Source organism: Cololabis saira, chromosome 8 (genome assembly GCF_033807715.1).
Source record: "Cololabis saira isolate AMF1-May2022 chromosome 8, fColSai1.1, whole genome shotgun sequence".
Lineage (NCBI taxonomy): Eukaryota > Metazoa > Chordata > Actinopteri > Beloniformes > Belonidae > Cololabis > Cololabis saira.
This window is the reverse complement of record NC_084594.1, coordinates 15,100,943-15,123,517: the sequence shown is the minus strand read 5'-3', so window position 1 is coordinate 15,123,517 and position 22,575 is coordinate 15,100,943. Positions and strand designations below refer to the sequence as shown.

The window sequence follows — 22,575 nt, the reverse complement described above, 5'->3', positions numbered from 1 at the left end:
TAGATTGTGTAAAACACTTAAAAACCTTTGACATTTAACATAAAATGCATATATACTAACGACTCTAAAGGAAATTGCTTCTCTAAAAATAAATGTATGCCTGTCAAGCCTTCCTATAGCAAACAAGTATCAAAATTCATGACACTTGTTCAGCTTCGTGAGAGTTTATGTGAATAATTTATGCCCGGTCTACTTGTATTACGTCTCAGGGGATGGTTTTTTGAGGGTCGGACAACATTCCAGGTTTAGCATCACGAGGAGGAGAAGGCCAACAGTTGCACCCTGAGCAAAAATGTTGATAACTTCAGGCTAACACATTTCAATTTAAGATTCAAACTAAAGATGACAAAATAATGACTGAAATTACAGTGAGATTTAGCTTGTTTTGTCTAAAACGGAAATGTCTAAAGCGGTATTTAGGTTTTGAGATAGCATCTAAGTATTCAGCCTTTGTTCATCAATTTGGACATTTCTTGATATCAGTATGAAGTCAGAAAGAAAATGGATAAAAGAAATTATTGTGACTTACCGCTGGTTGAAAGGTGGGATTTGTACTGTATCAGGCAACCTAAACATGCAATGTACAGTATCTAAGGTCAAAGCAACTTTGCTTGCGTCTATATGCCATCACCAAATGAGACTCCCCTTTCTGGTGAGTACAGTGTAAAGTATCCTGCTCCAATCCAAAAGCTGTAACTGCAGTTTTGAGGGTGGGAATAGACGTTCCCCATTTCATCTGCTTGGGTGTCCTGCTTTATGAACCTATAGCACTTCAGGGCCTGGGTACATGTCAGTAAACCTATATCCAAGACCCACAGGGAAAAAGCAGTGTGTTAGGTTGCTCTCAGTGTCTTTGAAAGCCATAATTGCCTCTTGAAAAGAAGACCCCAAGAAGACTTGAGAATTGGCTGGAACCTGACTGGAAACGGACCGCAATAGCAAGAAAATAGTACGTATTATTAAGAAAAACAAGACAACATTTGCAGTTCTTAGCATGCCTTTGGATATAGAAATTGGATGTATTTTTCTCTCTTCTAGTCTCTTGTCTGACAGTTCTTTGCATGTTTCTGCAATTAAACATAAGGTTTAAACGGAGGTAAAGCCCAAGTGCTTATCCCAAACTCATTTAAATGGATAACAATCTTTAACTCATTTAAGTATCTCTTAAATCCCACAGAGAATTGCTAATAACATAAAAATACAACAACATTGCTTTTCATCTTGGTGAAATCAGAATTATCAAAGTTTACTTATGTAATACATAAACATACAAAAAAGCAATTGATTATTAGATGCTTACGCCGAGAAACTGAGAAAAAACTCGGGTAACCAGGTAGATCATAAAAACGTGTCATAGACAAACACTAATTCATGTGTTCACAATGAAATCCTTTCAACACTTTCTTCCTGATTCCTGATTTCTTCCTTGTAGATGGGGAATCCTAAAATTGAATCATTTCATTGAACAAAAAATGAGGAAAATGGTATGCTCTGTTACTTTTACTCTCTTTAAAGGAGCTCCCATGTTTAAGCCACAGACCTGGCATTCATAAATCAGTTCACTCCGATCACCCTGCTGTGAAGCTATTTTTTCTCTCTGACAAATTTAGCTTCACGGCAGCTGAGCATACATACAAAACTGTAAAATATGAAGGTAATTGAGATATGATCTATTTTAATTCGATTTGCTATAGATAGTTAAATTAAATGAATAAAATAAAATATTGAGATTATATTTTTAAAAAAGGGGAAAGAAATCAGGGAAAAATACACACACATTTCACTGCTACTAAAAAAGGGTACCAAAGATTAAAAAAAAGAAAAGAAAAAGAAATAATTAGATGTACATATAGGTTCGAAAAAACATGTGTAGCTTTTGAATATAGTGTTGAATAAGATCAATAAGCAGACTCAGGGTCCTGAATCTAAGATCATGCAATCTAAAGACGCTCTACATGCACCAGCTGGAATACCAGTTTGCAAAAATATGTTGTCCTTAGCATCAAATTGCACATCAGATGTCTTCACATGACTGTGCTTCAGATGCATCGTTGTATGACAAGTTGTTTCACCCAGACTGACCAAGCACAGTTGTAGCCTATTCTCCCATTCAACACTACTTATCAGAAGGAGATCTCAACAATTCATGGGAATTAAAAATAAAAGACAGGAAAGGACTCTCATAAACATTACACACAATGTCTAATCTCTAGACACAGGTACACAAGCCGAACATTGTCATTTGAAGCTAAAAGTGTGGCGGATTGCTTTGTGCAGGTTTTTTTTTTTCTTTTCTTCTTTTTGAATCTTATTTTTCATTCGAGACTACACTAGGATCCCGTAATTAAATGATATAGCTGTGTGCAACTGAGATCCTTTTAACTCAATGAATATCATGAAATGCCAGTATAACGTGTGAGTTTAAGAAGAATACTATTCCATGTGTAAAATTTTACATTTTGAATAGAAATTGGTTGTTTGACAAGTAGAAATTATCCTGGTCACCAACAGTGGTTAAGCATAACCTTTAAATCCATGGTACACTGAAATGAAAAGTTATGTTTTGCACTTACTTTGGGATAAGTAACCCTATCCAGAAATCAGAGTCCAGGCAAACTAGCATGCTACTGTATACAAGAGAAATGAACAGAGTTGCTTAATGCATTTAATTTAATTTCAAAAAAGCATTCTGATTTTTTTATTTGTTTGCATGAACAGAGAAGCTGGTGCCAAGATGTTTAAGATTCCTAAAGCTAAGAATCAGGAGCCAACTGCTCTTGGGCAGGGTAAGTCATTACTGTTTGTTTGTACTTGGAATGTTGCAAAAAAGATTCATGCATACAGATGAAATTCAATGGAACCGAGCCGACAAATTTACAAATTTGATGACAGTGAAAATTAAAAAGAAATCGAGTGTTCCTGGAGTCATGATTACGCAGTACGTAGAGGAGCTACCAGATGGCATGACCACCCCAGATTTCACCCGGAAACCCATCGGTCTCACTCTTCAAGAGGGTAAAACCAAGTAACATATGAGAAATTACAATCAAACTCTGGCTAATAGTGTCATCTTCTATAAAATAACATGGCTTTGTGACATTTCTCTAGGAAAACTGGCTATTTTTAGAGCAATAGTTACTGGTAAACCAACACCAACTGTGACCTGGATGAGGAATAACGGGGAACTTCCTCCGGAGCGGTACAAAATGGTATTTGATGCAAGTTCTGGTGAACACCAACTACAGGTAAAAATAATAATAATAAGATATAAAATGACATAAAATCAACATACTTTCTGGTTTTGCAAAAGCAGACATTCATGCATTAATTGACAGATGCCTGGCGTATCTGTGGATCAAGCTGATACCTACAAGTGTACTGCCAGAAATGAGTATGGGAAAGCTGCTGTAATTGCTGCTCTCAACATCATTGAAGGTGATACATTAACATTTATTCCACCATACAGCAAATCAATATATATTTTAAATATATATTAAATTTATGCCTGATTTCACTCTAATTCTCTCCATTTCCCAGTTGGATATAAAAAGGGGAAAGCCATGCAACAATCACGAACAGGTACACAGATTACATAATTTAAAAATAAATCAATTAAATGAAACTTGTTATTTTTTTAATACAGTTTGAACTGTGATTCTGGTTGGGTTGTAGCCGTCCGAGAGTTACCTGAAGATTTTAAAAAGTCTTTGAAAAGGACGTAAGTCATATCAATTCAAAAATAAAGCTACTAATTAATCATTCCATCTCATTTTTTTCCATTCATACATTCATTTTCCATATCTATGCATTATTGTTGCCGTTTGCTTTTTGTAAGATTACCTAACTGCTTCAAAATATCTTTCTATTTGCAGGGCGGATATTGACCCGAAAGAAGAGACTAAGCCAGAAATCAATGACAGGTTTTGGGAACTGTTGTTGAGTGCAGACAAGAACAATATTGAGAATATCTGTGCACAATATGGTGTCACTGATTTTCGCTGGATGCTGAAGAAACTAAATGAGAAGAAGATGGAGAGGCAGCAGGAGCAAGAAAAGGTTTGTTTCATCTTCACCTGACAATATAAAAGCACATACATAACCGAACATTAATATAAAAACAAATATATACTTTTCTAAAGTTTCAGCATTTTTCAACAATATTATTTATTACAGGTTGTTGAACGACTTTGTAACCTAAAGCCCATTGAAATGAAAGCTGACGGTGCAGCAGAGTTTGAACTTGAAATGTCACTCAAAGACCCTTTGAGCAAAATTTTCTTATACAAGGTGAGAGAAGGACTTTGTTAAATGTCTGAACGAAAGCAATGAAAGGGATAAATTATACATATCAAAGTCATTGAGCTTCATATTTCTAAAAACTGTAATTATGTTTAAACAGGATGGAGTAATGATTCCTTTTGACGCTGACATGGATGTTAAACATGGACTGAAGCAAGTGGGAAAGAAGTTTGTTTTTAGCATAAATGGTGTTAATCCCGAGGATGCAGGATTATACCAAGTGGAAGTTGATGGAGTTAAGATCTTTTCAACCGACTTAAAAAGTAAGATGATGCATCAAATTTCATTATATTTAATTTGACAGATAACCATTCAATCATCATGCTGTACCTGGGATCCTGCATGACTTTTCTGGTGAAGGAAAACACTGAACCACACTGAACTGTAATTTTATTCTTTATCTAGTTCCTGTTGCAGACTTCCTGGTAAAGATTCAAGATGTGAAAGCAGAGGAAAGAGAGGATGCTGTGTTTCAGTGTGTGCTCTCACATCCCGTGACAAAGATATCGTGGATGGGGAAGAATAACTCACTGCAGCAAGGGGACAAATATGACATCACTGTATCAGAGGACATGCTGATCCACACACTGATGGTGAAGGACTGCCTGCTTCTGGACAAAGGAATCTATTCAGCTGTGGTTGGACTTAAATCCTGCAGTGCCTGGCTCATTCTTGAAGGTATTGTTCAAATACCTTCAGTTGCATCTTGGATTATTCGAAACGTTTCAAGGAATTATCAACTATTTTTCCCTATTTTAAAGTCTGAAACATCAATAAACGAAATGCCTAAAATGAATACAATCATTTCATTTCTACCATAGTGAACACAGTAATTCCATGGAATAAATGGAAGTAGGTGCTTTTTTAAATGTCTAATATACCATACCATTAATCAATTTCTGTACTTCCTATATTAGCAAACATCAAATTATTTGGAAGAAGTCTTCCTTATTCTGATAAAACTTGAATATTTATTTTCGAGATCAGTATAGAAAAACTGCTAATATTAATGTATTTATGCATTTCAAAACCTGCCATTTCTTTTTTCTTTAAAGGCCAAAATAGTATAGAGTGAACTTTGGCAAACAAAGTTTCCACTCCTCCATCTGCAAGACATCTTTTTTGCCTTTGAAATGTGATGAACAAAATAGTAGCACATGCATGATGCCACGTAAAAGCAGGATTGTTTCTAACCACTGAGAGATAAAGCAGCCAAAACTTCCGCATATAAGTATCTCCCAAAAACGACTTTGTAAATTCTTTTCAAACTGTGAATCACCATTATGTCGCAACAGTTGCATATATTGCCAGTGATTCTCCAGCGGCTCTTCTTCTTGAGTGAGATTTCAGTAGACATCCTTCCCATAAAGTCGATATGACGAAAAAAAAGAAAAAAAAATGTATATTTTGCTTCCTATACAGTATGATCTTTCTTTCTTAGCTGTCCATCACATGATTCCCACTGAAAGAAGGCTCGATTGCAGATATTTTCTGTAAAATAAACACAAGCAAGGGGCAATAATACCAGGATTTTACATTAAGTTTAAAAAGTCATTATAAACCATTAATGTTTTCCTCCATGTGTATTTTAATTAGCTGACAAAGACCCGAAAATGGTTGGAAAGAAGAAAGCCCGTAAGACAACTCAAGCAGGTGGCGGTGGAGATGATCTTCTCAGGATTGCCCAAGAGCAACAAGCTAAGTTACAGAGAGAGAAAGATGAACTGATTGCGAGAGCAAAAGCAAAAGCAGAAGAGGAGGCAGCAGCAGCTGAAGAGGAAGCAGCAGCAGCAGAAGCTGAGGCAGCAGCAGGGCCGCCCACCGCAGCAACCCAAAAGGCAGTAGGTAACGCTAAAGCGAATACAGATGGGAAAACCAACGCCAAAGCAAAACCAAAGAAGATTGCAGGAGCAGGAGATGGAGAGAAAAGTGGGAAACAAGAACCTGCAGTTGAATGTACAGAAGAGAAAGTCGGCATTGGAAAGATAGAAGAGAAGGAGCAAAATCATTCCAAACAAGGAGAACCTGCACCATCAGAGAAGGATGGGGGTGACGCTGAAGAGGAAGAACCTGCTGAAGAAAAAAGAAAGAGACAAAGAACAGGGCCACTAGTTCCTGATACTGTTATTGGTAAGCTGCATCAAAACACAGGGATTCCATCTACTATTGTTTTCCACTACTGCTGTGCGGACTCTTCACTTTTCTTTGTTTGCAATCAATAATTAGGTTATGTTTCTTTTAGACCCTGGGGTTTTCTTTGCAAGTGGACTCGCAGATGTGACGGCTATTCTTGGAACTGATGTAGAACTTGTCTGCAAGCTCAGTAGTGAGGACACAGATGCGATGTGGTACAAAGATGGGAAAGAGGTGAAAAACATGAGAATTCATAAGATAATAGTTTCAACTCTATCCTTTTAAGAATTTAGCATGTTCACTTTTTTTGCATATGCATTACAGATAACTCCAACAGATGATCTAAGTGTTGTTAAAGATGGGACTTACCGTAAACTAATTATCAAAAGTTGCAAAGAAAGTGATGCTGGAAAGTACAGATGCGAAGCTGACGGGCGTAAAACTGAAGCAATGCTAATTGCTGAAGGTAAATTAAAAATAATTAATTTTAAATAAAGACCCTCAAGTAAAAAGTGAAGTAAAAAATGACCCAGACAATATCGTAGTCAGCTCAACAGATTCTGTTAAAAAAAAGTGTTGTCTTTGTCCCCTCCTCCCAAAGATCCCCCAAGAATCAATCCTGATGACCTTGCTGAGTTCATGAAACCTGTTATCATCAAAAGTGGTAAAGATGCCAGTTTCAAACTCTCGTTTGTTGGCGGTGAACCCATGAAAATCCAATGGTACAATGATGGCGAAGAACTGGTGCAGACCACTAACATCAGGATCGAGAAGTCTTCCTCAGATAGTCGCCTGCTGTTAACCAAGTGCCAACGCAAGATCTCGGGGGAAATAAAGATTAAAATTAAGAATGAATATGGGACAACTGAGGCCATCACACAACTTATTGTACTCGGTAGGACTTGCACTTCAAAGACCACCTGTTGTAATTGATAACCAGTAATAATAAGTCATTTTTCCTGCTTTTACTACAGATAAACCAACGCCACCACTGGGTCCAGTAGAAATCATTGAAAGTTCAGCCTCTTGCATTGAGTTCAAATGGAGGCTTCCCAAAGATATTGGGGGTTCACCCATTACTGACTTCATTCTAGAGCGCCAGCAAATTGGGCGTAACAGTTGGAAAAAGTTAGGCAAGGTTGGCCCAGAGGCTAAATACCGAGACACCGATGTGGATCATGGGAGAAAATACTGCTACCACATCAGGGCTGAAAACGAACAAGGTGTCAGTGAAATGATGGAAACTGATGACATCCAGGCCGGGACAAAGGGTGAGGCTTCTCAGAAATCCCACACACCTGCACATTACATGTTGAAAAACACTATATCTGTGACATTACTCTGTATTTAATTTTCTTTTAGCATACCCTGGACCCCCATCTGCACCAAAAATTGTGAGCGCTTTTAAAGACTGTATCAATCTTGCTTGGACTGCCCCTGCTAATACTGGGGGAACAAATATTTTGGGATACAATGTGGAGAGACGCAAAAATGGCAGTAATCTGTGGACCATGATTAATCCACTTGATGAGCCAATTAAAGGTTAGATCATTAAATTATCACTGTTAATGTAATTTTGCTTATCAAATGAGCACACAGATATTAAATGAAATATGCAAAAGGAAAGAATTTCCTCAAAATGTTTCAAAGTTCTAACCTTAATGCTTGTCATCACATAGGAAAACAACATGCTGTGAAGGATGTCGTTGAAGGTATTGAGTACGAATTCCGTGTATCAGCTATCAACATGTCCGGTGCAGGAGAACCAAGTGCATCCTCTGAATTTGTATTTGCAAGAGATCCGAAGAGTGAGCAATAAGTCTAGTAAATAAATACATTATTATTACATTTATCTTTCTTGCTCATATGGCTGCCACATTCTTTCCACTTTCAGAACCTCCGGGTAAAGTTATAGACCTGAAGGTGACAAACTCCACCTATACCACCCTATCACTGGGCTGGACCAAACCGCAAGTGGAAGAACGTGTCCAAGATGAGGCTAAAGGATACTTGGTGGACCTCAGACCAGCAGAAAACACAGAATGGAGTCGCTGTAACGCCAGCCCTATCATTAGTACCTCATTTACTATTGTGGGCCTTAAATCTATGGCCATGTACTGGGTAAGAGTTATCGCCACCAATGAGGGTGGAGATGGTGAGCCTCAAGACTTGGACAACTACATCATTGCGATGCCACCACCAGGTGAGTCGTACAAAGGTATCAGATTTGTAAATGTTGTCAACTTTTCAAATGATTTTTGTCTAAAGCTCCTCCTCCATCATCACAGTCAGGCCTCAATTCACTGACAAAAAGATGAAGAACTTTTTGGTGGTTAAAGCTGGGAACTCTACTCGAGTGAACTTCAACTTTAAGGTTCAGTAAAATATTCATGCCAAAGTTCTTAACCATTTACATATATGGTTGTTCAATCAAAAGTCCCATGTAAATATGTTTGGGTAGCTTTTCTGTTTTTTGTTGGTTGTTTTTTTGTTCATATATAGTTTTTAGTGAAACACCTAACATTAAAATCAGACTTAAACAATTCCTGAACCTGTAACTAGTGTGAAGTTAAAAAAAATGATTACAACTTTATTAATTGCTTAAAGAAAATACAATTGTTACAGTATAAATGCAAATATAAAAAGGTAAAAACCCTTCCATTCAGGAGTGGCACCAACAAATTTGTTTCATTGAGAGTTAAATCGCTTGATTCCAGCCTCAAAAGATTGTGCTACAAAAATTTTAATTTGATGCTGTTATCATTTCTGTCCAGGCCAGGTCAGGCAATTAATTCAATCCTTTTTTTTAATAATCCTGTTGAACCACTATTCAAAAGTAATGTCTCATTTTCATTAGTTAATTTTCTGTAACTTGTTATTCATTATTACTTTTTCTTCTTATAATGGATAGAAAGAAATACAAAAGAAAAACAGGATACATGAAAGCTTCTTCACACTAATGTGTTTGAGATCATGAGACAGTTAAAGCTATTCACCTTTTCTCTCACCTCTCTTTATATGTTCCGTCTGTACTGTCTACGATTGATACAGATACATATATTCCTGCAGCCATGTCTCAATGAACACAGAACACTGACTTTCTTATATTACAGCTGGGTCATTCCCAGACTCCAAGCTTATCATATTAATTGCCAGTGGCATTCCCCATGGTGATCAAGGGGGTTAAAGTTTCCTATGTTCTTCGCTACTACTCTATTTTGTTCAACCATACACATTTTCTGCCATGCTATCTTGACTTCTCCTCAACAACCTGCCAGTATTGAGGGTCTTCTGGGCATTAGATTTGAAAATTCCATCTGCTGCTGAAATGTGTAAACATATTTCTAGTTGGAGTGGTTGTTCATAACAGATGTTAAAAAAGTGGGAAAATAACTAGCAAAAATTTCGAAGCCGCAAGCATACAAATCTGACAGAAAAAAGTCTTAAAATGTGTTTTAATAGAAAAGAAGTCCATTAACACATTTCAAAAACGTTTATATGATGAGCGCATCTGATATAAGCTGCAACTTAGGACATGTATTTCCAAAGCTCAAAGTGATAACATGATAAAACAGCGTATGGCTTTAAAAGAATTGAGAGAATTGTATTTCCAGGACAGATCTTTTTTGTTGTTCTTGTTGTGTATTTTTATTATTATTATATCCATCCCATTTCAATACATGCTTAATCCAATGCAGGGTCACGTGATCCTGCTGGAGCCCATCCCAGAACACTGTAGTCTGAACACCTGTCCCCAAAAGTTACAGTTTGTACTGGTGGAAACATTTCTATTGATTTCACTTTTCATCATTTGGCTAAAGGCATTTCTCAAAATCATAATTCATGCAATGCTATCAGCTGATGGTTACTGTTGGTCGTTTTTCGAATAAAAGTAGTGGAGTATGCGCGTACGATTCTTTTTTGTCTACAAGACTCAATACAGGCAACGTGGCACTCCAAGTGGAAGCAAGAAATTATGATTTGCGATTTGGTTTGATATTGTTTGTTCAGGAATCAAACTAGTTTCAAATTAGCACCATTTCTTTGTACCTAACCCATGACAAACATATATGACACATTTTAACTCTGTACGTGTCTACTCGTTGACAGGCTTGTCCAATACCAACAATCACATGGCTCAAGGATGGCATGCCTGTTCCCAAATATGTGACAGTGAGCAACACTGACACATCTTCCCAGTTAATGATTGCTTCATCGGAGCGTCATGACACTGGGATCTATACAATCCTTGTCAAGAACCTTGTTGGACAGGATACCTCCAGTGTTGAGATAAGAGTGACAGGTACAGTGAAAATCCTTATTTATGTGTATAAATCATTAACTAATAAAATTAAACTTTGTGGATTTTTAGGGCCCAAGCACTTACAGTGCGAAGGCCCTATTGTATCTGTAGGAATTCTTTCTTTATTTCTTCTTTATTTTTATTTTTCCGACGAAAGGAGGGCCTTTTTGCAAAAAGTCACCAAATTTTGCACGCAAACCAGGCCTGGCGAAAAATTTGATATTAATGGGCTTGGCATAATGGCTCAACAGCGCCCCCTAGAAAACTTTGTGCCTCAAGCCCCACAATACGGTTTGACTTACATGCACGAAAATCGCTACACACCTGTATCATGTCGCAACTTAAAGAAAAGTCTCTTGGCGCCATGGCCGAAACTGAACAGGAAGTCGGACATTTTGAATGAATCGTGTCATTTTGGCGAAATTTATGCCATTTCTTCGGCAGTTAATAAGGCCCGAACGAACGTGCACCCAGGTGTGTTATTCATGGATTTCATGTGACGTCACACAGTACTCGCAGCGCCATCTTTAGGACCGACTTTCAGCATGCCGTCTATCTGTTGTGCCGTGGGATGCGACAATAATAAGTCTAAAAAAACGGGATTGACCTTTTATCAGTGCTTTAAGTGGGCCGTGGGATATTGTGATGTTTAAATGTTCTTTTATTTTCTTCCTTTCACTCGTGTTGAAAGCCGGTTGAAAGCGCTGTAGGAAACAGTCATGATGAGGAACGGCTGATCCAGTTAGTTGAAATAAGAAGTTATCTATGATTCCTCCTCATTTCACCACAAAAACCACAATAAAGTGGCAGAAATAAATAATATCCTATTATTATATAGGTCCCAGAACATCGGACGGGAGGGAGAGAAAAGGTCCTGTAAGTGGGGGAGGGGGGGGGGGAACAATTAATAACTGCGTGTGGTGACGCAATCAAACAGCGAACAGCCAGGAATGAGCGGCGTGTTCGTGGTGTTAAATGCAGCCAGCATGTCAGATCATTACTGAGATGTGGGAAAAAAGCAGAGGACACGAGATCCAGGCTGAGTTGGATTTGGGAAACCGCTTGGTGATGGAGACGTCACGGGACGCACCGCGCAGGAGATCGGGAGCGCAAGATGAACATTTGCATTAATAATATAATAAATCATATTTTATATTTTATGTTTTAATAAAGTTTTATGGTGACATGATGATATGCTTTTACTTTCTAGAGTAGTAACGTTACTGAAAAAGTGAACTGCCTTCTTACTTTTCATTACATAAACGTATCCTGTGCAGGCAATTCAATGCTGATGCTATTCATCACCAGACTGTCACTTACCTTTCCTGTTACCACGAACATTTTTTTGGCCTCCACATGATGAAGTTTGGCATCTTTAACCCATCATGATGTGAAGTAGCGGTAAGCTTTGGTACTTTAAAAGCTTTGAGAGCTTTGCCGGTGTATGGAGAAGGATTGTGGACCAGGTAGATATATATGTCCGCAAACGACAAATCTGGCAGGTTTTTGGCAGACTGGAGTGGAGTCAGTAATTGATTAGATATTAGATACGGATCGAAACCTAAAGTGTCAATTTTCTGTAGATACCGTTGCTGTTCTTCGGGAGTTAAGTGAGTTATTAGGTGAGACGTCATATTGGCTCCGCGACGGAAAGGTCCTCGGTCGGTCCTCAAGATGGCGCTGACAACAAAAAATGTCACGTGACTGAAACCCATGAATACATCAAAATGTGCGTCTCAATCCTGCGACAACGCGCATTACTTTTCTCAAAAGTGTTACCGTGGCGACGCTAGACGCCAAAATGCGTGCCCTTCCCCCCCCTTCATCTGACCCTCTGGTCCATATTTGATAGTTCCTACTTTCTGCCATAACTTTTGAATGGTTTCACATAGAGAGTCGTGGGTGGTGTCATCGGACTCGGTTTTGAGTCCTTGAACACAATTGGTTCAAATTAGCCCCGCGCCTTCATCTGATTGGTCGATATTTGATAGTTCCTACTTTCTGCCATAACTTTTGAACAGGTGGTGATAAAGACATGTGGGTGGTGTCATCGGACTCGGTATGAGTACTTGACCTTCATTGGCCTGAATTAGCCCCGCCTCTTCTTCTGATTGGTCGATATTTGATAGATCCTATTTTCTGCCATAACTTTTAAATGGTATGACATACAGAGTCGTGGATGTTGTCATCAGACTCGGTTTTGACTCATTCACCTTAATTGGTGCAAATTAGTCCCACCCCTTCTTCTGATTGGTCGATATGTGATAGTTCCGATTTTCTGCAATTACTTTTGAATGCTTTGACATAAAGACTCGTGGGTGGTGTCATCCGCTAAATATCCAGGCCTGAAGAATCTACATGTGAGTCATACAAGCGCTGCCACTGCAGCACGCCTGAACGTGCACAAGGTTGCGAGGGCCCGTTCATCGCTGCTTGCAGCTTTGTTATTATTTTTTTCTTTTGATTGATTTTTCAATTTTTTTTTTTTTTGGGTGGGGGGGGGGCATTAATTAATCGAATATTCTTTTAATTTGAACAAGAAGACAATTGATACACACAAGTCAGATCAAGCGACTGTCTGCTTTTGCTTTTCTCGCAGTCTTACAACAGACAGGTAAAACTTTACAGAGGGTCCAGAAGACAGCTGGTATTGAACAAAACAAACAGGGCTCATGTCACCCCATTACTTGAACTCCCCTGGATAGGCTGCATGAATAGTTCAAAAGTTTGAGTTATTGCCTACAAAGTGCCTTTTGGGTCTGTATTCAGTTATTTGAACTCTGTCCTTGAAGTTTATACTCTGACCCGATCATAACATTCCTCAAACACTTTTGTTGATTATTTTGACAACAATGGACTCAGTAATTGCAATTATTTGTCAAAATATAAAGATGTTTCCATCTTCTCTGAAGTTGAGATCTTCTCCATCCCGGCCGCATTGGACCCCTAGAGTTTGCATATAGACAGAACAGAACCACTGATGAGGCTGTCAATGCTGCCATTGACACAGCTCTCACTCACCTGGAGGGCAAGGACACATATGTTCGAATGCTATTAAGTTATTATAGCTCAGCATTCAACACAGTCATCCCACACAGATAATCAGTTCTTCACCTTTGAACTGACACCCTCTCTTTGCAACTGGGTGCAGAACTTTCTGAAAGACAGACCCCAGTCAGTCAGAATGGAAAGTCGGACATCAGACATCAGAACAGTCAGCACAGGGATCCCTCCCTTGGGTGCTCAGCCCACTTCTGTACACTCTCTTCACCTACTATATGACTGTGTGGCATCCCAGAACAACACCAGCATTTTAAAGTTTGCTGATGACACCACAGTCATTGGTTTCATTACAGGAGAAGATGGGGCAGCATACAGAAGACAGCTGGTGGTACTGGTAGCCTGGTATCAGGACAATAATCTCTCCCTACACACAAGATCAGGGAGGAGATTGTTGATCCTAGAAGAAGGAAGAGACGCAGAACAGTGAGGAAACTTGGTATGTCAAGCAAAATCCTCAGTACAGATTCCCATTTGAGGGCATTGTCACCAGATTCATCACTGTGTGGCATGGAAGCCAAAACCATTTAGGACAGAAGGGCTCTCCAGTGGATAATAACAACAACTCAGTTCATTTCTGGAACAGCCTTCCCGTGATTAAAGGACATTTACGCCACCAGAGTCATCAGAGGGGCCCACAACATCATCAAGAACAATATACACCCACAACACAGCCTGTTCACACTTCGGCCGTCTGGGAGACACTACATGAGTGTGAAGGCAAGAACAAAGAGAGTCATCTACAGCTTCTAGCCCCAGGCCATCAGACTATTTAACACAACAAACAGTGTGCACTAACCCACCTCCCTCAACACCCGCCCCCAACTATCCAACCAGTCTCTTAACACCTCTGACTTGTTTGGTACTGATTACCCATCACAAAAAACTTTATTTAATACTGGCTGCAATAGTTGCTGTAAATATTCTGTCTAAACTTTATTTAACTGATTCTAGTGTTGGGAGAACACAGTGAGATTTTCATTATACTTTGTGCACTGCTGCGTTTTCATTGTGCATCTGACAATTAAACATCTTGAATATATATATGTATATATACACGTATATTAGGGGTGTCACGGTACACACAAGTCACGGTTCGGTACGTACCTCGGTTTAGGGGTCACGGTTCGGTACGGGTTCGGTACGGGTTCGGTAAAACAGAAAAAAAAAATACAAAAAGTCCCAAATGTATAAGACGAGTTTTTTCTTCCTTTATTTTGATCATAGCATTTGAAAGTTAAAGTTTGTTCAATTGGCTACAAAACTAAAAAGCATCTCTTATTAAAGTGTAAAATAAATAGAATAAAACATTTAACTTGTGCATTAGTGTTTTTAATTTTTTATGTTTTTTATGTGAGCGCGGGATGGGACATTGTAACAGGCTCGAGCACCTTTAATAAATACTTGAACCCGGGCTCCTCTACTGCTGCATATGGGCAGAGCCGTCTGGGGGCGGAGCATTCTCCATGGGCCTTATGATAGTCATTTTAACGTTCAACCTCATCCTTCCCATCAAACTACATGTATTCTCACTTTTATTGAGCCAAGCCTATAGGCCTATGGTGCAGAAAGCAGAGTAAAGTCACAAACTTGTTCAGAAGAACACACACGCACACACACACACACACACACACACACACACACACACACACACACACACACACACACACACACACACACACACACACACACACACACACACACACACACACACACACACACACACACACACACACACACACACACACACACACACACACACACACACACACACACACACACACACACACACACACACACACACACACACACAGACCTGACTGTCAATCACATGGAGCTGAAAACTCAGATAGTCACGGACTGACTCAGTTCCATCTTTGATACAGCTTAAATACAAAAAGGAATACACAATCTATTTAGATAGATAGACACAGCGGTCTATAACATAATTTCTGAGCTCAATAACAGAGAATAGACTCGGCGGTCTCGTTGACAACAACACAAGCTCATTCAAATAGGCAGGTGGTCAAGAATACAAAAACATTCTGATAAATACATTATTTAAGAAAGTTAGCGTTAATCTCCTTCACGGCAAATTTGCTGTGACTGTTAAGGCTGATTTATGGTACCGCGTTACACCAACACAGCGCCTACGGCGAAAGTTGCGCGTCGCCGCATATCCTCGCTGTAGACTGCGCCGTACCCTATGGCGTATGCTCTGCGTCGATTTAACGCAGAACCATAAATCAGGCTTAAAGCCTTACACCCAATCCGCGTTGGCACACGGCCCTGATGCGTTCAGGACAGTCGTAAATTAAGAATTAGAACATTTTATCGTTATTATAGCCTACAATTTATGATGATATATGAATTGCACATATATTTATTGATATGCACAGACTAGCACACATTTAGGTCTGTAATGGAACGTGACTGTTGATATTTATAAGGGAAAAAAAAAACGATGATTAATTTTTTTTTTTTTTTTTTAACTCAGTCAGACGTATTCGCCGTATGACTGCGTGCACCGAACCGTGACGCCCGTACCGTGACGGTACGAATACAAATACCGTTACACCCCTAACGTATATATATACACACATAAATAAAACTGCACTTTTCTACATTCACTTATTTACTGATCTACCTTACACTGTCTTTTTTGTATCTAAAGTGTTTCTCTTTTAGCATGTATTTAATTGACTGCACTTAATGACAAGATATCTAATATTGTAGTTTTATTGTTTTTCCTCACTTGTAAGTGTAAGTGCTAAAAGAGTAATGGTAACTGTACCTCCAGTGTAGTGAGTTTCACAGTTAAAATAATGCCACTTAATTTCTCTACTAAGCAGTAAACATCTGGAGCAATTTCAGTGAAACCAAAATGGATTTAAAACTAAACAAAAAGTTCAAACATTCCCGCCATCATCAGCATAAATTAGGTCTAAACAATTAGCAAATTATAACATTTTCAAATCCACAGTGTACAGTTTTGATTGAAAACACATCCTTGGCCAATAAGCAAATATACTGATCTCAAGGAAACAGCTCTCTGAGGCTTGTTTCATTTGCTGTGGTCTTTGAAAACACATTTTGTTCTGTTTACTGAAAAAACTGTTTGGATTTGTTCCTGAGTCATTCTTGGAGAAGTTCTATAAAAAGGACAAACTGATCTCAGCCTGTAGTTGAACTTAGTTGAAATGTTTAATGGTAGGTATCCCTTCACTACTCAGTCATTTCAATGTTTTGTGAGCATATGCTTTACTTCATACCTATTACAAATTTGTCTACAATAACAGATATGTTTTTAGAGGTGACAATGTCGCTTTGTACCACAAATCTTGCGGAATTGAAAAAAAGTCACCAGTTAAAAATCCTAATCACTGACAAACTTCGTTTAAAATGCTTTGAAATTGGGAAAAGCTCAGTCTAAATCTCATCAACCTGTTCATAAATTTCACACATTCGCTTAAGTCAGTAACTAATGGTTGCTGTTACTGTCTGAGTTCATCATTGATTTCTTTCTTTTCGTCAGTCAGATCAGGTGAACGAAACATCAGCACTCTCACTCACCCATGTTCATACAGTTCGGTCGCCCATATCAGTCCACAATGTTCTCATTGGGAGAGTTAAGGCTTATGTGCTGCAGGAATTTTATTCTTATTTATATGTTTCCATTTGAAATACTTTTCTGTTCTGCTGTTCTTTTCTTGCGCTGTTGAGCCATTAGGCCACGCCCATTAATGCAAACCATGAAATATCAAATTTATCGCCAGGCCTGGCTTGCATGCAAAATTTGGTGACTTTTGGGGAACTACCAAATATGGACCAATCAGATAAAGGAGGGGTGCGCTTTCTGGCGTCCAGCGTCGCCACGGTAACGCTTTTGACTGAGAAAAGTAATGCGCGTCGTCGCAGGATCAAGACGCACATTTTGATGTATAACACACCTGGGTGCACGTTACGGTTCGGGCCATATTAACTGCCGAAGGAATGGCCTAAATTACGCCAAAATTACACCATGAATTCAAAATGTTCAAAATGGCCGACTTCCTGTTCGGTTTCGGCCATGGTGCCAAGAGACTTTTCTTTAAGTTGCGACATGATACAGGTGTGTACCGATTTTCATGGATGTACATGAAACCGTATTGTGGGGCTTGAGGCACGTTTTTTCTGTATGGACCAATCAGATGATGGGGGGCGCGCTTTCTGGTGTCCAGCGTCGCCACGGTAACGCTTTTGACTGAGAAAAGTAATGCGCGTCGTCGCAGGATCAAGACGCACATTTTGATGTATAACACACCTGGGTGCACGTTACGGTTCGGGACGTATTAACTGCCGAAGGAATGGCATAAATTGCGCCAAAATTGCACCATTAATTAAAAATGGCTGACTTCCTGTTCAGTTTCGTCCATTGCGCCAAGAGACTTTCCTTTAAGTTGCGACATGATACAGGTGTGTACCGATTTTCATGGATGTACGTGAAACCGTATTGTGGGGCTTGAGGCACAAAGTTTTCTAAGGGGCGCTGTTGAGCCATTTTGCCACGCCCATTAATGCAAACCATTAAATATCAAATTTTTCGCTGGGTCTGGCTTGCGTGCAAAATTTGGTGACTTTTGGGGCACGTTTAGGGGGGCAAAAAGGCCCTCATTTCGTCGGAAGAAGAAAAAATTAAGAAAAGGAAAATTCCTACAGATACAATAGGGCCTTCACACTGTAAGTGCTCGGGCCCTAAAAAGGAAAATTCCTACAGATACATTAGGGCCTTTGCACTGTAAGTGCTCGGGCCCTAATTAAATACTCATTTAGGTTTAAACAGAAAATGAAATGAATCTGTCTCAGCTGGTCAGCAGGACCATCTCCAATGAATCGATAGCGGATCAAAGCATGGGACTCATTCTACACCATCCTAATTGTGAGACCCAAGAAAGAATCTAACCTGTGCTGCAAGCTGGCATATGATTGAAAACCCAACCTGAAATGTTTACAGTGACCAACAGTGGATGAAAAAGCAGCTCTCTCAACTGAAATGAAGGAAAGGAATGAGGCCGACTCATGCTGGCGAGCTAACTATTCTTATTGTTCTGAAAGATTTAATCAAACTAATTTTATATTCCTGACACAAATGATCATTGTTTGTTTCACTGAATCAGTAAAAACATTGCCATTAGTTTTGGATTACTTTTTACATTCCTGCTAGAGTGGCCTCTGGAGCTTTGTCAGGATTTGTCATGACTATGATTATGATGTCAGGTGTGACATGTGGTCATGATTTATGATGTTGTCTCTTTTAGAAGCCTATAGACTGCAGCACATTTAGCATAGCATCCAAAATTATTTTATACAAGAGAAATCCTCCTTTTCTTTATGACCAATCAATGACCAACCAGACTAACCAATTTTAACAGGGCTTTTCGGTGAAAGGGCTGTTTCTTGCAGCTGCGGAGATTCACATTCCTGTGTGTGGCCCTTTGCTCTGTCTTTTCCTCTACTCACTCTCTGGCTGGCCAAATTTCCTGTTTAGTCATCCACCTTATGCTTATCCAAGATCAGGTCGTGGGACTATCTGCCAAAGCAGAGAGGCCCAGACATATTTTTCTGAGATTACCTCTTCCAGTTCTTCCGGCCCCCCCAAGCCGTCCGGGGAGATATAATGTTGCCAAAGTGTTCTGGGTGACTCAGGACTTCTTTCCTGTTGGACGTGCCCAAAGCTCCTCCTGAGGGAGGCATTGAGGGAAACCCAAACCAACTCAGCTGGCTCTTCTTTTTATGGAGGAGCAGTGGCGCTACTCCAAGTCTCTCCCGGATGACTGAACTTCTCACCCTATCTGTTGGGAAGAGTCAAGTCACCCTGCAGAAGAAACTCATTCCAGCTGCGTGTACAGTATCACGATTCTCAGTTCAGGTCATGCACTTAGAATCTGAGCCAGTAGTCACATGATCTTAAATTGCAGCCGTTCCTTTACTTCTTTCTTTTTTTTTTTTTTTTCATATAGTGACTTTGATTTGAATTTGATTAATAGTTCTACCGTGGCATAAACGTTAACATCACAATGCTAATAACAGTTTCCTACCCATCTGTAGATGACCCCAGGCCTCCAGGCCTTGTGGAACTGGAGGAGAATGTGCCAGGAACGGTGACAGTTTCATGGATTCCCTCTCCAGATGAGAAGAAAGACGACAGACTGCACTACACGGTCACCAAACATGATTCTATCAAACGCACGTGGCAAACTGTGGCTGACCATCTCTTCAATAACAAGTTCACTGCCATCAATGTCATACCAGGCAGACAGTATAAGTTCCGGATCTACGCCAAGAACGACATGGGGCTTTCAGCGCCCTCAGGCTCCCCAATCTGGGAAGTTAACAGGAAAAAAGGCAAGGTCCAATTCCAGTGATTCCAATGAACGCATTTTGTTGAGATCTGTGTTTTTGGGTATGTTTCTATTGGCTTAAGTTATATATATATATATATATATATATATATATATATATATATATATATATATATAAATAATCAACACTGGCAACTCTTGGTCTTACCCATTGAGTAGTATGGGCTATTTATAATCTTGGTAGTTTGGTAACAAAAGTATTTAAACATTTGGTGTGTGTGTGTGTGTCTGTGTGTGTGTACATACATACATACATACATACATACATACATACACACACACACACATACACACATACACACACACACAGTACAGAACAAAAGTTTGGACACACTTCCCCATTTGTTTGAATAAGAAGGTGTGTCCAAACTTTTGGTCTGTACTGTGTATATATATATATATATATATATATATATATATATACACACATACACACATACATACATACACACGCACATATGTAAACATAAGAATTCCTTTTTCTAATGTTCTACTGTAAATGCTTAATTCTGTGCCTCCTTTAACAGAAAAGTAAAAAGATTTGACATCAAAAGATTATCCATCATTATATTTCATGTCCAACCTTCTCTTTTATACCCTAACAGAAAAATATTCTTTGAAGCTTCCCGTCTCTAAGGCTTTGAGCTTTGAGTTTCCTCCATCATTCTCTGTTCCACTTAAAATGCACAGAAGTCCAGAGAGCTATGAATGCTACATGAGTTGTGCTGTGGCAGGAAACCCCAGGCCCCATGTTACCTGGTACAAAAACAACATCAGCCTCAACACCAACACTAACTACTACATAACCAACACATGCGGAGTCTGCTCTCTGGTGATACTCAAGGTTGGGCCCAATGACGGCGGGGATTACAGTGTTGTTGCAGAAAGCCCCCGGGGCAGAGTGGAGTGTTCATCAAAGCTTGTTGTTGAAGGTAACTAAAAAAAGGAAAATATTCACAGTTGGGTTAATGTCAAATGTTGATTCTATAAAAATGAATTTTAACATTTCCGTCTCTCCTCTCTGTCAGATTAGCCGGATTTAGTGGACCTCCATGCCCCGACAAGCAACTTCTATTTAAAATAAATTGAATAACATCTACAAATTCAACAATATGTTATCTTGCTTATTGTTTGTTTTTATTTTTGTTTTGTTTTACTGTATTGTCTCAATAAAAGTGATGAAAACATAAAACATAAAAGAAAAGTAAAAAATATAACATTGAGAACTATTTTGAAAACTTTGAATTGAGAGAGATTGGACTCTTAAGCCGGGCATACACTGTGCGATTATCGGCTCGTTTTGAGTCGATTTTCCAGTCGTGCAACTATTTTTTGGATCGTGCCGGATTTCGACTCAATCGTTGGTCGTGCCTCGTGCAGTATACGTGGGGTAACGATGAGAGATTAACACCTCATGACAAGCTCCCGATCACAAATCGTGTGCTCGCAAAAAAATCAAACGTGTTTGAAATCCTGGTCGTGCTACCCCGAAATATCGCACAGACTAGTGTATGCCCAGCTTTAGGGAAACAAGGTATGTAGTGAAATAAAACAGCACTGTTACAAAGAGATGTCAGAGATTCAGTTGTAGAACCAGGCTGACCCACGAGCCAAACATTTACTCATTAAGCTACTGAGATTATACTGAGCAAATGCACAGTAAAGCCATTTGGAAGATGTTCACATGTCAACACCCTAAGACTTACAAATACCAAGTATTATTCATTTATTTATAGATAAATAAACAAAAACTCCCATGGATGCCCTAGAGTGTTGTGCTTGTTGCCTGGAAACAACTAACCCGATGATATCACTGGCATAATCAGCAGATAACGTAAGTGAACTGTTTCAGTATAAACTCCCAGGCAACAGATCAATGTCTGGGGTGTAGCTGCACCTTCAATGAAACATGTCCAGCATTACACCATCTGCTGTAAACAAGTACTGCATTCCCCTCCTCCTCCCCCCTCCTCTCATTTTACTCTTGCTGCTCTATTTGCAGTCTCTGCCTGTTCATTTAATCAGAAAACCAGGTAGAGAGGCACTGGAATCTAGAATATGTTCCTGCATTTATAGCACTAATTCAAAAGAAAAGTAAATCACAGGTCACCTTCAGTGAAAATCCATCAAATTCAGTGAAACCCAAATAATAATAATAAAAAAAAGAAATCATAAAATATATAAATATCTGTACCATGTTAAAGTTACTAGTGCATATGTTGGACCACACCCAGTGATCATATGGACTGTTATAAATGTATATGAACAATTTCAGGATTATGAAGACCAGTAAAGCCAGACTTTGGCCCTTCTTCCTGAAGTCAGAGTTTTATGACCCCCTGCTGCTAACTTCTGGTCATCTCGGCCTGGCTCGAGATA

At 39.2% G+C, this 22,575-nt stretch overlaps 1 protein-coding gene across 2 annotated transcripts; it reads left to right on the top strand.

Annotated features, from left to right (window-relative positions):
- The first annotated feature begins 717 nt into the window (after positions 1-717).
- On the top strand, positions 718-21,551 carry igfn1.3 (immunoglobulin like and fibronectin type III domain containing 1, tandem duplicate 3). Of its 2 annotated transcripts, none has more exons than XM_061726863.1 (24): positions 718-949; positions 2,719-2,786; positions 2,893-3,015; positions 3,109-3,245; positions 3,336-3,435; positions 3,538-3,579; positions 3,673-3,718; positions 3,873-4,056; positions 4,174-4,287; positions 4,400-4,562; positions 4,705-4,977; positions 5,896-6,429; positions 6,542-6,666; positions 6,757-6,898; positions 7,034-7,327; positions 7,407-7,703; positions 7,795-7,974; positions 8,112-8,240; positions 8,327-8,635; positions 8,721-8,806; positions 10,543-10,735; positions 19,883-20,179; positions 20,802-21,128; positions 21,230-21,551. In XM_061726863.1, the coding sequence occupies exons 2-24, from the start codon at positions 2,735-2,737 to the stop codon at positions 21,283-21,285; spliced, it is 4,203 nt and encodes a 1,400-aa protein (XP_061582847.1). In that variant the 5' UTR covers positions 718-949; positions 2,719-2,734; the 3' UTR covers positions 21,286-21,551. The 2 variants fall into 2 exon arrangements, with proteins under 2 accessions (XP_061582847.1, XP_061582848.1); XM_061726864.1 differs by having other exon boundaries at positions 21,225-21,549.
- Positions 21,552-22,575: the final 1,024 nt, after the last annotated feature.